Raw genomic sequence first — 17,576 nt, 5'->3', positions numbered from 1 at the left:
TAATTAGTTGAGATGAAATGGTCTATTTCATAAAAAAAAATGTTAAAATGTTTGAGATTTTAGAGAATTTACTTCATTCAGTTTTTTTAACAATTTTTATAGATATACTCTAGTTAATAACCATAAGTACAGTTCGATTCAAACTTAATGGCGGCTTGGAAGTTAGCTGCCAATGCACGAGCGCGCAGGTATCCGACCCTTAACGTTCCGGTAACATCTAAAATTATTATCTGCGTATCAGATCGTTCGATGTTCCGAGCCGCCATTAAGTTTAAAACGTACTGTACATGCCCACTAACTAGATTGTCTCACATACCTATAACCTTTAATAGCCGAATTTTTGAGCTACATAATAATATTAACATTTTTTTTAATATTCGGCACGTTCTATGGGCAAATTTGAATTCTGAGTTTGTAAACAATACCGTCACTTGCAGGACAGTCTAATGGCCCTCTGCAACTGTCTAGTGGAACAAACGAACGAGATACTCCGTCGCAGCAACCCACTAACCGCGCCCAACCAACCGACCCCACCCCCAGTCCCACCGGAAGCAAGGGAAAGCTTGGGAGCACGTGTGAGAGAGCTGCTGCTTCAAATGTTCAAGCTCGGCTTCGAGGTGAGAAGGATGTTCTGAAACGTTCTGGAATGTTCTGGAAAGTTCGAGAATGATCGGGAATGTAACTGACTGTAAGGAACTGTATGGGGAGTAGAGAGAGGTTGGATGGGGTGGGAAAGTTGACAGCTGTTTAGTCAAGTAAACAGTAATGTGTAATGTGTAAATGGTGGTTTAAATTGAAATATGGTCAAATATTAATTCGATTTTATTTAGATCTAATGTATAAAGTAATAAAGATTTAGACTAAAGATTTTGGAGTAAATTAAATTAGAGCTCTATAACTTTGTGAATAATATCCACTAACTGCTATATCTATTCAAGCATGGAATAACTATAAGTTTAAAACTTAATACTTTGCATGATTTAATTTGAAAATACCAATAAGTTGCACACACGCAAGCCGCATGTCGCATACGCACACTGCGCACGCGCACGCACACACGCACGCACATGTCCGTAGATGCACACGGAGATGCACAAGTTCGTGCACGGCCCGTACAAGTCGGAGCGCGAGCAGCAGGCCCGGAGGCTTCGCCCCGCGTCGCTGCAGCCCCTGGCGCCTCCGCCCGTGGAGCGGAGACGCCGCCCCGAGACTATACTCATACATCAGTCGATTAATCCGATGGTATTGATGTGCTTCTGTTGTCGTTTTTGGTGTCGATGGTCTATGGTGTGCTTTTGTGATCGTGTTGTCTTGGATTTGGTACGGGGTCTAAAATATTTTATGTTTCTGTTATGTTCCTTCTCCCTTGGACCGCTGCACTAAGCAGACGTATTAAGTTTGAACCGCATTTGTTTGTTAAGCAGTATTTTAAATATAAATTATTTTTAGTAAAAGTTAAATATTAGGATCGCATAAATAGTGAAGAGTGCATTGTAAAGTTGAATCATTCGAACACGGCTGTGTGGTATGGGTGAGTACGCACACATTTAAACAAGACGCAAGATACATCGCTTGTGATTTATGCTCGCCTGGTACTCAGTGGCCGTTGACGACTAGTCATATCAACGCATACCAACGCAAAAAAGACGTCATACGTTCAGGTTGATTAGTGAATGAACTCCTATACAATTCTACTTGCCGGATACTACGGATTGAATTATTTGTTTTCGTTTTAATTTTTTTTTTTTTTTTTTGATAAAATTTCACTCCGTGTGACTGACTGACTGTTGGATATATAAAAAGCACATAAAAAGCAAAGGATGCCTTTGAGACATAGCCCTCCAAAAACTTCGACAATTTCTCTTTCTGCGCAGACTCTGACACTGAGACACTGTAAGTCTGACTCCAATTTAAGTACGACTACTTGTAAGCTGTCGGCACCAATGATATCAAGAGATCAGACGGCCAGTGATCCAAATATTACTATGCGAAAACGCAAAAGAGATACGGAGGATGAGATCTCTCGGTCAGAAATAATTGAAATGTTTTCTATTCTAAAAAACGAGCAGGAGCAAAAATTTACGGCTCTCATGAAAGAAATTAAATCTGGAATCAACAGCCATACGGAGCAAAATAAAGAAATATCCGCTTCAATTGAATTTCTATCGGTAAAGTATGATGAGCTGATTTCTAAAATTGGAGTTCTAGAACAGGAGAAAGCCTCAGATCGAAAATATATACAGGCTTTGGAAGGTCGTCTGGAACAACTGGAACGTCATATCCGTAGTTCAAGTATTGAAATACGTAACGTGCCCAAAAAAGCCGTAGAATCGAAAGCAGATCTGATTGGCATTATATATAAAATGGGCAGTACACTGAACGTGCCCGTACAAGAGACGTTTTTCGATGATTCGTGATATATATCGCATAAATACAAATAATAAAAAGGATGTAAATCAACCTATTGTTGCAGAATTCTCGAGCGTTCCACTCAGGGATAGGATAATAAGTTCTGTCAAAACATACAACAAGAAATATGCAGCAAGTAAATACAGTACTTCGAATTTAAAAATGGAAGGACCCGTTAAGCCTATTTTTGTGTCGGAAAGTTTGACTTTTAAAACTAAGAAAGTATTTTACATGGCTAGAGAATATGCAAAAAATTATGGATATAGATACTGTTGGACGTCTCGAGGAAAGATTTACTTAAGGAGAGCTGAAGGTACACCTCTCATAAAGATTAATAATGAGGATGATATAGAGAACCTTAAGTCTAAGTGACTAGTTTTAAGTTTTTCTTATATTTTTAAATGTTGTTGCATGTTATTTAATTATCAAAACGTTAAACCTTTATTTAAATTTAAATTTGTAATCAGAAAGCGCATTAAATATTTAAACATTACCTATCATTACATTACATTTACACACAACACACACACGATGATAGTTCCTTTGCGACAAAATAAAAAAATTCAGATATTAATATTTATTAATAATAATATTTGTTATACCACCTGTCCGATCATGTTATATTTGTTGGGTTACAAAAACTGCTTACGCTTACGACGATTAATAATATTCCTTTTGTTTTTATACATTTTAATAAAAACTTGCACTATATTAATATACACCTAAATAATGGATAATGACTATATCACAACAGAAGTGGATAATTCAAATAAAATAGAGTGTTTTTTGGTTAGCGATACAAATGACTGTCAATCTCTTCTGAAATCTGATAACAGCGATAAAGCTTCTTTTTATGTTTTAACTGTTAACATCAGAAGCATTAATTGTAATTTTGACTTATTTCTGGCATTTATTTCTACCCTAGAACTAACTATAGACATTTTTGTTTTAACTGAATGTTGGACTAGTATTGTAAATCCACCTCCTAATTTGGATAATTATCAAGTTTTTTGGACGAAAAATAGTTTAAATCAAAATGACGGGGTGGTTGTATACGTCCGTCAAGGAATCAAGGCGTCGGCTTACGAACCCTTATTTTCGGAGGGAAACTGTTTAGTTGTTAATATTGTGCCCGACTATACTATAATATGTTCATATCGACCTCCGTCATTTAGAAATACATCAAAATTTCTGGAATCTCTTGATACTACTTTAAAAACTATCACTTCTAAAAATATTATATTTACAGGCGATATTAATATTGATACATTGTCTAGTACTTTGGCTACAGCAACTCAAACGTATCTGAATCTGTTAGCCATGCATGGCCTAATTCAAGGAATTAATGTACCAACAAGATTGACATCATGTCTCGATCACTTCATGATTAAATGCCAAAATGTCTGGAAAACACTTGTCTTTGAACAAATATTGACAGACAATTCACCTATTCTGCTATGTATTTCTGGAGTAAATATTAAAAGATGCTTTGCAGAAAACAAAACGTACCATAAAACAACAATGGATTTTATTGGTATGGAAAAATCATTATCGAAGGAAACATGGCAGGAGTTATATGAAATTAGTGATGCAAATGTTGCTGCTGATTTGATGATACAAAAACTCTCGTCCTTTATAATTCAACATACCCAAACAAAAATAGTAAACAGGAAGCTAAAACCTTTGAAACCTTGGATTACTGTAGGCGTAGTTAGGTCGATAAGGAAGAGGAACAAATTACACATGAAGGTTAAAAAGGCACCAGATAATATAAATCTTAGAGATAGGTATATTAAATATAGAAATGTCTGCAATAGTATTATAAAATCACTTAAAAGGGAATATTATAAGGATCAACTTCTCAAAAGTAAAGGAAATATTAAAAAAACATGGCAAATAATTAAAGATGTCTGCAATTTGTCAAAACGAAAAGATCCTTCTAGAGAACTTCTACGAACAGATAACAACCCGATCGGGTCATTGAACAATGTTAACGCATATTTTACCTCCGTTGGTAGCTCGCTGGCAAATCTTACTCTGCAAAAATTAAACACGACACAATATGAACTCTCTGCCCACTGTAAAAAATCAAATTCACCACTCAATTCCATGTCGCTTCTCCCCACTGACCCAGTTGAAGTGAGAAATGTTATTCTCAGCCTAAAACCCCATAGCGCTCCTGGCTGGGATAATATTCCCGCTAATATACTTATAAAATTTGTAAATTTTCTAGCCGAACCCTTTTGTTTTTTGTGCAATTTAAGTCTGGAAACTGGAGTGTTTCCATCAGCCTTTAAAAGAGCCATTGTTAGCCCAATTTATAAAAGTGGAGATAAAACCAATCCAACAAATTATAGACCCATTTCTTTAATTTCAACACTATCTAAAGTCCTAGAGAAACTTGTGAAAAAAAGATTAATGAGGTTTCTGGAGAGCAACAATATTCTCAGCGTCAACCAGTTTGGCTTTAGAGAACGAACTTCAACTGAAGATGCAGTCCTGTCACTGAGTTCAAAAATTGTTCATTACCTAGACAATGGGTACAAGTGTTTAGGAGTTTTTCTCGATCTGCAAAAGGCATTCGACACAGTATCCATTCCCATCCTTCTGAAAAAGCTGGAGAATGTAGGCATAAGGGGAATCACGCTTGATTGGTTCTCTGACTACTTATTGGGTAGAAGGCAGTCTGTAAAGGTAGAGGGCCATGAAAGTGACTGTCTAGAATGCACTAATGGCGTCCCGCAAGGTAGTACTTTGGGACCTATCCTTTTTCTTGTTTATATCAACGAACTATGTGATATCACCTTACCTGGACTGGATCTTCTTATGTTTGCTGATGACACTGTTTTACTAGTTCATGAAAAGTCTTGGAGAACTGTGGCAGAGCTTGCTGAAAAATGTCTTTCTGTAGTGACCTGTTGGCTCGAAAATAGTCTGCTGTCAATAAATACTAGTAAAACTAAATACATGTGCTACAGTATGACATCTAAAGGTGCCGCAAGTCAAGACATGATTATTAAAATACATACCTTTCCATGTAACCGTAGTAATTATGTGGCCCCCTGCAATTGTTCCACACTCTCGCGGGTTAATACAATTAAATACCTAGGTGTTGAGATTGATGATAAATTGAATTGGACCTCACATATTTCAAAACTTACTTCAAGAATACGTCAGCTAATTTATATCTTTAATAATTTAAAATCTGTGGCAGAACAAAATCTAGTGATATCTACTTATAAAGCTTTGTGCGAATGTATTATAAGATATTGTATATGTGCTTGGGGTAATGCATCCAAATCCCTCCTTATATTAGTAGAGCGTGCTCAGAGAGCATTACTCAAAGTTTGTCTAAAACTTCCACGTAGTCACCCAACAACAGATGTATATAAAAAAGCCAATGTACTTAGTATAAGAAAGCTGTTCATTTTTGAAATCTTACGTCGCTACCATAAAAATGATGTTCCACACTTACCGGAAAGTAACAAACGTGTCGATCGGTGTCCGTTTCCTATAACAAAATCAAAATTCGCACAGAAACACTACAAAGTAGTTGCACCTCGACTATACAATAAAATTAACCCATTGACCACCGTAAGCCCCGATCGGGGCGCGACACAATAGATTTTCTATTGTGTCTGTGATTCCGAGGACTGATGGATTAATAAGGAAATTAAAATTAAAAAATTAAATAATCATAAAATAAAAAAATGTATACTTACGTGGCTAGAGAAGTTTGACTACGACGAAATTGAAACCTTGCTAGGATCTATAATTTAAGCGTGCTTAAAGAAAGGAAATAAAATAATAAATAAATATTATATTGATATACTTCACACATAAAAGCACATCTTACACGCAAACACACACACACACACAAACACTCACACACACACACATACTCACACTCACACTGACACACACTCACACTCACTTACACATACACACACAAACATTAAAGCGCTTTCCACCTTTACTTGTAATTTTTAAAATTTTCTTTTGTATAACGTAGGTATACTGTTAAGAATTTAATGGGAGAAGCCACTGGCTCCTGAGACACAGTATTTAACTAATTCAGGAGCCTATGGATTCATATTTAAGCTGTACCTATTTATTTATGTCAATAAAGTTATTATTATTTATTATTATTTTGTCTATTCGTGTACATCTTTGATCATATACATATACGTATTTTGTTCAGTGAATAGTGTTGAGTTTGTTTTGAACAATGTCGTTCTTCAAGTTCACGGTTGAAAGGTCCATTCACATCATTACGTCTTCATGACGCATTATAAGGTTTCCGTTGTTGGTCAAATGTTATATTAAATATGTTTTTCGGTTAACACTTTTCATGTTTCGGTTTTCTTTTCATGTTTGGTGTTGGGATGTGTGCTTGTTTAATTTAATTTTTTTCTCAATGATGGAATCTTTGCATTTTGGTTGCATTAAATCTTAATACAATAATTCCTTCAATAATGTTCTCCAAGTGTCAAGTAAGTAAACACCAACATGCACGCTTTTTTAACGTACACAGTGCACGCATATATTGAAAACGCAATTGGTTTGTTCCCTACAAATGTTCATACGTATATACAGATGCACAAGGAACTGCACGGTTTCGTGAACGACGCGGCAGTATCCCGTCCGCCGTGCCGCCCCGCGCAGGCGTCGCCGCGCCGCATGCGAGTGTTGCGCTGCGACAGCATCGGGGAGGAGGTGGACAGCTCGGCGCTCGACGATGCGGGATTGGTGAGTCAAGTGTTCTACACTTAATAGATGCACTAAAAACTATATGTTTTAAAAAAATATGTATCGATCGTGTTCATTCGATTCACTTGTATTATCGTTATTGGTTATTTTGAAAGGAAAGTTATATATTTTTATTTAAGTAAAAATACTATTTAATTGTTTTACTTTCTTGTATTGTCTTTAGTGAATATTAGAAAAACAAATTTAAGTACCATTTTATACAATAGGTTCCCTACAACTAGGAATAACAATAATGTGTACCAAATTTCACAGACTGTCTTGTAGAAATCGCGATTAAGGCACATTAAAAGAATTTATCACCCTATCTTTCTAGCCAAAGGACAGTCTAGAGTGGCTGCTAACCGGCGACTCTAGCCCACCAGAGAGCATAGAACGAACAGAGCCGTCCGCAGAGCAGCCGAGTGCGGAAGAAACAGAGTGGGCCAAGCGCAGTGCGAGGGCTATAGTCGAGTTGGCGAAGGCCTGGATGGCGTTCGTGGTCGAGAGGTGCGATAGGGGCAGGGGGTTGAGGCCCAGGTAAGGTATTTTTTGTGTATTAATAAAGTGTCATATGAAAAAGAGTAGGGTTTTGACGTCACAACGTCTTATAATTCGATAGAGCCGGCTGCACGCACGAAAAAACATGACTCATGCGGCGTTACCTCGCTCTGAGGCGTTCCATGTAAGGCTTGAATTGCAAGCGAGAGCGCCGAACGAGCGACAAAGAAGCACAATCGGACGTTGTCACGTTCAATTACTAACGTCAGTAAACCGACTTTACAGACAACCAATTTTTTTATTTATTAAATAGCTCTTATACAGTTGTTACAAGTGGTGCATATTTATTGGCAGCGGTTTTCAGAAGTTCTGTATTATGATGTGATTTTAAAATATTCCGCAGATGGGCGAGTCAAGGTCTAGAGTTCCTAATGTTAGCCTGTGATCCTTACAATACTAAACATTTGACTGATGAGGAATTTGAGGTAAGATAAAAGATTAAAAAAGTATAATATACAAAAATACCATCAGAGTGAAATAAGAGTAACTTTTGCAAATTTATAAATTGAAGTACTGTAATACGATCATAACTGCTTAAAATAAGTATATCAGTAATATAATTATATATCACATTATTATTTCGTTCTGTATTTGCATATTACAATAAGAATATTTTTTCATACTATTTCCTAATTATATTCCAGGTATTAAATAATTATTATTTCTTTCAATATGTATGCATTTATTAAAATATCAATTTCAGGCTCTAAAACAACAAATGGACGGTTGCATATCCCACGTGATTGGCTCGCGGCCCGCGCCGAGAACCGAACCCACATACTCGTCCTCCATGTCGCCCACACCGCACCGACATAGACTGAGATTGCACGTGAGGTTTTCTTTATTATTCCTTGAATGAATAAAAAATTTTTGATTGTAGTTTAAGTTTTTTCTGCTTGCAAGGTAAGCTGTAGATGCACTGTATTGAAACGTTTATTGAAAACGACTTATTGAAACGTTGTACATATTACAAACTATGTTAATTCAATTTGTTGTGAATGATTTGAAGATTTATGAAAGTTTGATCAGCTTCCTAAAGCTTGATAACGGTATAACCATGTATGTATTTATTTAAGTATCTATTTTTTAAAGTGTAGTGTCCCAATTGGGAACAATCATAAAAGCTCTGCAAAGTTCTTTAAAAGGACTTACCAAAATTAAAACGAATCGTTTATTTTAATAAGCCTCTTACAAAAAACATAATTTCAAATGGTCTTCAATTAACTTTTAAGAGCCCAGTGCCAAATCCGAACACAATGAGCAAGGACTCCACTTCGTCGCCCCCCAGCGAGCAGGACACGCCGCCGGTCTTTAGTAGTCAAGATTCGATGGGTGAGTTCTTATAGCTCTATTAATTTGGTAATAATAATAATAATTTTATAATGACTTGAATTTCAGTTTACATGAATGCTATAATGATGTCGTCTATGTAATGATGTAAAACATGTTTCAGAATAAAATCTAAAATTTGCAGCTCTAGAATGAAAATAATGTATTATTAGACTATTATTAGACTCATTCTTCATTCAGCATATGAAAAGGCAAAGCTTTTTTGTGTATTAAATAATTGAGTAGCATTGAAGACACTATTACTATACAGTTATACACTGCTGAAAACCCACACTCAAATCCAATAGAATATTTCAATGCTTTGTTAGGTTTTATGAAGTACTACTTCGCAAGTTTTATTATATTAATTGACCGTGGCAAATACTAGCCTTTATAACTTTCGTTCCGCTGTGACATGAAATATACACAAACAAACACACTTTCGTATTTGTTAATCCATACTAATATTATAAATGCGAAAGTAACTGTCTGTCTGTCTGTTACTCAATCACGCCTTAACTACTGAACCAATTTGCATGAAATTTGGTATAGAGATATTTTGATACCCGAGAAAGGACATAGGCCACTTTTTATTGCGAAATATGTACAATAATATTATGTAGTAGTTAATAATATCAAATCTTTTTTATTTCTTACTTTTCCGTTTTTGAAGTCGGTTGTTTTTAACGCAGTTATTTTTATTTAATACTTTTTAGTGTATTTTTCAACACGAATCAAACGAGCACAAACTCGATAAAGTTGAGTCAATATATTACTGAGTTCCTATGGCCACCTTCCGATTCCATCATCAAATCAGCTTCATGTCATGATAATGTTTCATCGCTATCAAATTTACATACGTATACAAAATTTCAGCTCAATCGGTTACCGGGAAGTGAATCAAAGTTACTTGCTACATATCAACTTAGTCATCGAGTACAGACAAAATAATCGCACGGAAAGCTTAATTTTCATAAAAAGCTCTAATCGCACGGAGAGTTTAATTTTCACAAAAAGCTCTAACCGCATGGAGAGCTTAATTTTCACAAAAAGCTCTAATCGCATGGAGAGCTTAATTTTCACAAAAAGCTCTCATCGCACGGAGAGCTTAATTTTCACAAAAAAACTCATCGCACGGAGAGCTTAATTTTCACAAAAAGCTCTCATCGCACGGAGAGCTTAATTTTCACAAAAAACTAATCGCACGGAAAGCTTTATTTTCACAAAAAACTCTCATCGCACGGAGAGCTTAATTTTTCTCATTAAGCTCTAATCGCACGGAAAGCTTAATTTTCACAAAAAGCTCTAATCGCACGGAGAGCTTAATTTTCACAAAAAGCTCTAATCGCATGGAGAGCTTAATTTTCACAAAAAGCTCTAATCGCACGGAGAGCTTAATTTTCACAAAAAACTCATCGCATGGAGAGCTTAATTTTCACAAAAAGCTCTCATCGCACGGAGAGCTTAATTTTCACAAAAAACTAATCGCACGGAAAGCTTAATTTTCATAAAAAGCTCTAATCGCACGGAGAGTTTAATTTTCACAAAAAGCCCTAACCGCATGGAGAGCTTAATTTTCACAAAAAGCTCTAATCGCATGGAGAGCTTAATTTTCACAAAAAGCTCTCATCGCACGGAGAGCTTAATTTTCACAAAAACTCATCGCACGGAGAGCTTAATTTTCACAAAAAGCTCTCATCGCACGGAGAGCTTAATTTTCACAAAAATCTAATCGCACGGAAAGCTTAATTTTCATAAAAAGCTCTAATCGCACGGAGAGTTTAATTTTCACAAAAAGCTCTAATCGCACGGAGAGCTTAATTTTCACAAAAAGCTCTATTCGCACGGAAAGCTAAATTTTCACAAAAAAGCTCGAATCGCACGGAGAGCTTAATTTTCACAAAAAACTAATCGCACGGAAAGCTTAATTTTCACAAAAAGCTCTAATCGTACGGTGAGCTTAATTTTCACAAAAAGGTCTAATCGCATGGAGAGCTTAATTTTCACAAAAAGCTCTATTCGCACGGAAAGCTAAATTTTCACAAAAAAGCTCTTAATCGCACGGAGAGCTTAATTTTCACAAAAAGCTCTAATCGCACGGAGAGTTTAATTTTCACAAAAGCTCTAATCGCACGGAGAGCTTAATTTTCACAAAAAGCTCTAATCGCATGGAGAGCTTAATTTTCATTAAAAGCTCTAATCGAACGGAAAGCTTAATTTTCACAAAATGCTGTAATCGCACGGAGAGCTTAATTTTCACAAAAATCTCTAATCGCACGCAGAACTTAATTTTCATAAAAAGCTCTAATCGCACGGAAAGCTTAATATTCACTAATAAAAATAACTGCTTTAAAAACAACCGACTTCAAAAACGGAAAAGTAAGAAATAAAAAAGATTTGACATTATTATTTACTACATATTATTTATATGTGCTATATATTAAAAAGGTTTGATGTCGGTGCACGGGCTTAATACTAAGTGCTTAATGTTCGGCACCAACTTCAAACCTATTTAATAAATAGCACATCCATACTAATATTATAAATGCGAAAGTAACTCTGTCTGTCTGTCTGTTACTCAATCACGCCTTAACTACTGAACCAATTTGCATGAAATTTGGTATAGAGATATTTTGATACCCGAGAAAGGACATAGGTCACTTTTTATTGCGAAATATGTACCACGGGCGAAGCCGGGGCGGACCGCTAGTAGATATATAATTATATACATTTTTAATAATAGTAATAAAGCAAGAGTAGATAGGAGGGATAAGGATTAGTAAGTCTAGCTTCTAAACATCGTCCCGGAATGCGGCGGAGAACGCGGTTTCGAATTCCGCCTCCTGATCGAATTTCTGCCGCTATTTCAGATCACAGTAAACGCGTAACGCAAGCGATACGTGAACTCGACGAGCAGCGAGACGCTACACTCCGCGCGGCGGGCAGCGTGGGCCGCGTGCTGGGCACAGCTGCGCCCAGCTACGAGCCCAAGCTGCGCCAGCTCACCTTCAAGTGGCAGCGCGGTCTGAAGATTGGCGCTGGCACGTTTGGCAAGGTGCGTTGGATGTTGATTTGATATTGTGATATTGTAAGAGTATTGTAAAATCCCCTGTATGGAAAAAAATATTCATATTCAAAAATAAAATACTGAGTTTTTCGAGATTTTCAGCAAAACGGTAGCTTTTATTTTAAAAATACTTCAGACAAAAATTTTAGATCATAAAATTATCTACAAAAAAATGTATCCATTTTTTTTTACTACGAGCTTACAGCTTTTGGGATAAAACGATTCAAAAAGTTGTAATCGTCAATCGCACTAGTTGATAGTTTTGAGTCATTAACGTATGTTTGAATTGGATATATACTAACTGTGTCCGCGAGCACAGGTGTACACAGTAGTGAACACGGAGAACGGGCAAGTGCTCGCGATGAAGGAGCTGAGCATCGGCGCGGGCGACCGGCGCGCGCTGCAGCGGGCCGCCAACGAGCTGCGCGTGCTCGAGGGCGTGGCGCACCCGCACCTCGTGCGGTACTACGGGTGCGAGCTGCACCGGGTGAGACACCATAGTTATTTATTTATTTTATTTTAAACACTTTATTGTGCTGCAAAAATAACAATAGTAGGTAGGTACAATAAAAACTTAAGCTAGGACATACAACACAGAAGGCGGCCTTATTACTAACAAGTAATCTCTTCCAGGCAACCAACAGTTATTGTTATCGTCTTCGTCGTGGACATCGTCAATATCATCATCATCAAAACAAACGAACTCAAACATTTATTTATTCAATTAGACTTCTTCTAGAAGCACTTTTGAATCGTCATTACATATTTTTTTAATCAACAACAACCATATTATTACTTACTTATTACTTTGCGATCAAACAATTAAAACATTAAAAGATTATCGTCTCTTTGCTTTTCTCTTATATTTTGTAATAAATAAATTTTTACAACAATGTGGAATTTAACTATATTGTATCCAATCAACTTTTTTTTGCATTACTTTATTGAATGATACCAAGATTTTTGCGTTTATCTTGAATTAAAATGAAAATTGACACGAATATTTATACCATGTGCCGCAACCAGGAGGAGATGCTGCTGTTCATGGAGCTGTGCGTGGAGGGTTCGCTGGAGGCGCTGATCGCCACGAGCGGGGCGCTCGCGGAGCACACCGCACGCCGCTACACGCAGCAGCTGCTCGCCGCCGTGCGCGAGCTGCACGCGCGGGCCATCGCGCACCGGGACATTAAGAGTGAGTGGTCTTGTGGATCGTGTGTATGTATAGTTGCAGCTGGATCGTGTGTATCTATAGTTAAGACTGGATCGTGTGTATGTATAGTTGCTGCTGGATCGTGTGTATGTATAGTTGCTGCTGGATCGTGTGTATGTATAGTTGCTGCTGGATCGTGTGTATGTATAGTTGCTGCTGGCTGGTGTGTATGTATAGTTGCTGCTGGCTGGTGTGTATGTATAGTTGCAGCTGGATCGTGTGTATGTATAGTTGCAGCTGGATCGTGTGCATGTATAGTTGCTACTGGCTGGTGTGTATGTATAGTTGCTGCTGGCTGGTGTGTATGTATAGTTGCTGCTGGCTGGTGTGTATGTATAGTTGCTGCTGGCTGGTGTGTATGTATAGTTGCTGCTGGCTGGTGTGTATGTATAGTTGCTGCTGGCTGGTGTGTATGTATAGTTGCAGCTGGATCGTGTGCATGTATAGTTGCTGCTGGCTGGTGTGTATGTATAGTTGCAGCTGGATCGTGTGCATGTATAATTGCTGCTGGCTGGTGTGTATGTATAGTTGCAGCTGGATCGTGTGTATGTATAGTTGCTGCTGGCTGGTGTGTATGTATAGTTGCAGCTGGATCGTGTGTATGTATAGTTGCAGCTGGATCGTGTGTATGTATAGTTGCAGCTGGATCGTGTGCATGTATAGTTGCTGCTGGCTGGTGTGTATGTATAGTTGCAGCTGGATCGTGTGCATGTATAGTTGCTGCTGGCTGGTGTGTATGTATAGTTGCAGCTGGATCGTGTGTATGTATAGTTGCAGCTGGATCGTGTGCATGTATAGTTGCTGCTGGCTGGTGTGTATGTATAGTTGCAGCTGGATCGTGTGCATGTATAGTTGCTGCTGGCTGGTGTGTATGTATAGTTGCAGCTGGATCGTGTGCATGTATAGTTGCTGCTGGCTGGTGTGTATGTATAGTTGCTGCTGGCTGGTGTGTATGTATAGTTGCAGCTGGATCGTGTGTATGTATAGTTGCTGCTGGCTGGTGTGTATGTATAGTTGCTGCTGGCTGGTGTGTATGTATAGTTGCAGCTGGATCGTGTGCATGTATAGTTGCTGCTGGCTGGTGTGTATGTATAGTTGCAGCTGGATCGTGTGTATGTATAGTTGCAGCTGGATCGTGTGCATGTATAGTTGCTGCTGGCTGGTGTGTATGTATAGTTGCTGCTGGCTGGTGTGTATGTATTGTTGCTGCTGGCTGGTGTGTATGTATAGTTGCTGCTGGCTGGTGTGTATGTATAGTTGCAGCTGGATCGTGTGCATGTATAGTTGCTGCTGGCTGGTGTGTATGTATAGTTGCTGCTGGCTGGTGTGTATGTATTGTTGCTGCTGGCTGGTGTGTATGTATAGTTGCAGCTGGATCGTGTGTATGTATAGTTGCAGCTGGATCGTGTGCATGTATAGTTGCTGCTGGCTGGTGTGTATGTATAGTTGCTGCTGGCTGGTGTGTATGTATAGTTGCAGCTGGATGGTGTGCATGTATAGTTGCTGCTGGCTGGTGTGTATGTATAGTTGCAGCTGGATCGTGTGTATGTATAGTTGCAGCTGGATCGTGTGAATGTATAGTTGCTGCTGGCTGGTGTGTATGTATAGTTGCAGCTGGATCGTGTGTATGTATAGTTGCAGCTGGATCGTGTGTATGTATAGTTGCTGCTGGCTGGTGTGTATGTTTAGTTGCTGCTGGCTGGTGTGTATGTATAGTTGCAGCTGGATCGTGTGCATGTATAGTTGCTGCTGGCTGGTGTGTATGTATAGTTGCAGCTGGATCGTGTGTATGTATAGTTGCTGCTGGCTGGTGTGTATGTATTGTTGCTGCTGGCTGGTGTGTATGTATAGTTGCTGCTGGCTGGTGTGTATGTATAGTTGCAGCTGGATCGTGTGTATGTATAGTTGCAGCTGGATCGTGTGCATGTATAGTTGCTGCTGGCTGGTGTGTATGTATAGTTGCAGCTGGATCGTGTGTATGTATAGTTGCTGCTGGCTGGTGTGTATGTATAGTTGCAGCTGGATCGTGTGTATGTATAGTTGCTGCTGGCTGGTGTGTATGAATAGTTGCTGCTGGCTGGTGTGTATGTATAGTTGCTGCTGGCTGGTGTGTATGTATAGTTGCAGCTGGATCGTGTGTATGTATAGTTGCTGCTGGCTGGTGTGTATGTATAGTTGCTGCTGGCTGGTGTGTATGTATAGTTGCAGCTGGATCGTGTGTATGTATAGTTGCTGCTGGCTGGTGTGTATGTATAGTTGCAGCTGGATCGTGTGTATGTATAGTTGCAGCTGGATCGTGTGTATGTATAGTTGCTGCTGGCTGGTGTGTATGTATAGTTGCAGCTGGATCGTGTGTATGTATAGTTGCAGCTGGATCGTGTGTATGTATAGTTGCTGCTGGCTGGTGTGTATGTTTAGTTGCTGCTGGCTGGTGTGTATGTATAGTTGCAGCTGGATCGTGTGCATGTATAGTTGCTGCTGGCTGGTGTGTATGTATAGTTGCAGCTGGATCGTGTGTATGTATAGTTGCTGCTGGCTGGTGTGTATGTATAGTTGCAGCTGGATCATGTGTATCTATAGTTAAGACTGGATCGTGTGTATGTATACTCATGTATTTATTTGTGCTACAGACTCTGATTCCTCATATGCCGTCTCTACATGATAAATGTTGAAAATACTTATAATGTCCGATCTCCACAGGTGGCAATATTTTCTTAACCAACGAGGGCAATTGTCTCAAGCTGGGTGACTTCGGGTGCGCAGTCAAGATCCGAGCCAACACCACTGCGCCGGGTGAACTACAGGGCTTCGTTGGAACTCAGGGTAAGAGATACTTCATCATCAAATGTTCCAGCATGACTTAACTTTTTTGAAGTGAAAACTTCTTTAGCGGCGTTGGATATAAAATCTTAAACTTGCGTCAGGACACGTGACCTGATCGAAAAAGTGTAAGACAGATGGATATCAAACATGCTCAACGTTAATAATCAAGTTTTCACTTCTGCCGGCACTCCCGGAGTGCAACCCGTCTTTTTTTTATGAAACCCTGTGATTTTCTTTTGCAGTTTGGCTAAACTTTATTGTAACAAGTGATTTTTTTATCATTCTGAACTGATTTTAATGTTTATTTTTGAAAAGAAGACTTACTTTATGATACCCTTGTCCTTTTTCCCAGCTTACATGGCGCCAGAAGTGTTCATGAAATCATCTGGCCACGGTCGCGCGGCCGACATCTGGTCGCTCGGTTGTGTAGTCACAGAAATGGCTACCGGAAAGGTATGTACTTTGTACACTTTTTACACTTTGTACACTTTTTTTTTTCAAAAATAATTCTTTAATAAATGAGATATAAATTAATTTTTACCGACTTCAAAAAAAGGCGGGTCACATTTTGACTGTATTTTTTTGGGTTTGTTTATAAGTACTTTTGATTTTGGTGATTTTTTGTTATTTGTCCATTATTTTTTTGAAATGAAACTTCTTTATCGCGGTTGGAAAAAAATTTAGTGTAACATTTTTTCGTTACGCGTGACATTTTTCCGTTACGCGCCATCTTTTTCTTATCCCTACCACGCGTGATTCGACGTATTTCTGTAAAGTTGCATATACTTAGTAAATTATTTTTTGAAAAATAAGGTCATAAAGAAATTTCACTTCTTAGTTCTTACGTGTAGAAGACGGTTTAGTTTTTGAAGTGAAAACTTCTTTAGCGGCGTTGAGCACTTTTTCTGTAATGGGTATAAAATCTTAAACTCGCGTCAGGACACGTGACCTGATCGAAAAAGCGTAAGACGGATGGATATCAAACATGCTCAACGTTAATAATCAAGTTTTCACTTCTGCCGGCACTCCCGGAGTGCAACCAGTCTTTTTTTTTAATACAAATCTTTTTGTTTTTCCAGCGTCCTTTCTCGGAATACGACAGCAACTACCAGATAATGTTCGTGGTGGGCATGGGGGGGCGGCCCCACATCCCCCCCTCCCTCTCCCCGGAGGGACAGGACTTCTGCCTCAGTTGTCTCACGCACGACCCGGCGCTTCGCCCCACCGCTGATGCGCTGAGCTTGCATCATTTTCTGCTGGTAAGTTACATAATACCCGGATGTTTAACAAATTAATGATTTGAATTTGAATTAAACTACTCTTGTATCTACTCTTATATCTCGAAATTTTTTCGCTACAGACCATATAATATACAACTTACCGACATCATTCATCGGTACTTTGAAATAAAACTACACGTTTTATTGTGTC

General features: G+C 38.4%; 1 protein-coding gene across 1 annotated transcript in view; it reads left to right on the top strand.

Moving 5' to 3' along the window:
- Mekk1 (mitogen-activated protein kinase kinase kinase 4) overlaps positions 1 to 17,576 on the top strand; it is a 39,169-nt gene that overhangs the window by 21,446 nt on the left and 147 nt on the right. The window contains exons 19-31 of the mRNA XM_090101660.1: positions 438 to 617; positions 1,078 to 1,242; positions 7,006 to 7,158; positions 7,493 to 7,695; positions 8,060 to 8,141; positions 8,420 to 8,545; positions 8,949 to 9,048; positions 11,916 to 12,100; positions 12,432 to 12,599; positions 13,139 to 13,304; positions 16,023 to 16,145; positions 16,498 to 16,598; positions 17,225 to 17,404. Coding sequence (XP_089957786.1) covers positions 438 to 617; positions 1,078 to 1,242; positions 7,006 to 7,158; positions 7,493 to 7,695; positions 8,060 to 8,141; positions 8,420 to 8,545; positions 8,949 to 9,048; positions 11,916 to 12,100; positions 12,432 to 12,599; positions 13,139 to 13,304; positions 16,023 to 16,145; positions 16,498 to 16,598; positions 17,225 to 17,404 — 1,932 coding nt within the window. The remainder of the gene's footprint in view (positions 1 to 437; positions 618 to 1,077; positions 1,243 to 7,005; positions 7,159 to 7,492; positions 7,696 to 8,059; positions 8,142 to 8,419; positions 8,546 to 8,948; positions 9,049 to 11,915; positions 12,101 to 12,431; positions 12,600 to 13,138; positions 13,305 to 16,022; positions 16,146 to 16,497; positions 16,599 to 17,224; positions 17,405 to 17,576) is intronic.

This window comes from Colias eurytheme, chromosome 5, assembly GCF_061535395.1.
Source record: "Colias eurytheme isolate Ceu_HAF_F1 chromosome 5, ilColEury1 Martin Lab GWU primary, whole genome shotgun sequence".
Classification (NCBI taxonomy): domain Eukaryota; kingdom Metazoa; phylum Arthropoda; class Insecta; order Lepidoptera; family Pieridae; genus Colias; species Colias eurytheme.
The sequence above is the reverse complement of the archived record's forward strand: the minus strand, read 5'-3'. Positions and strand labels throughout refer to the sequence as shown.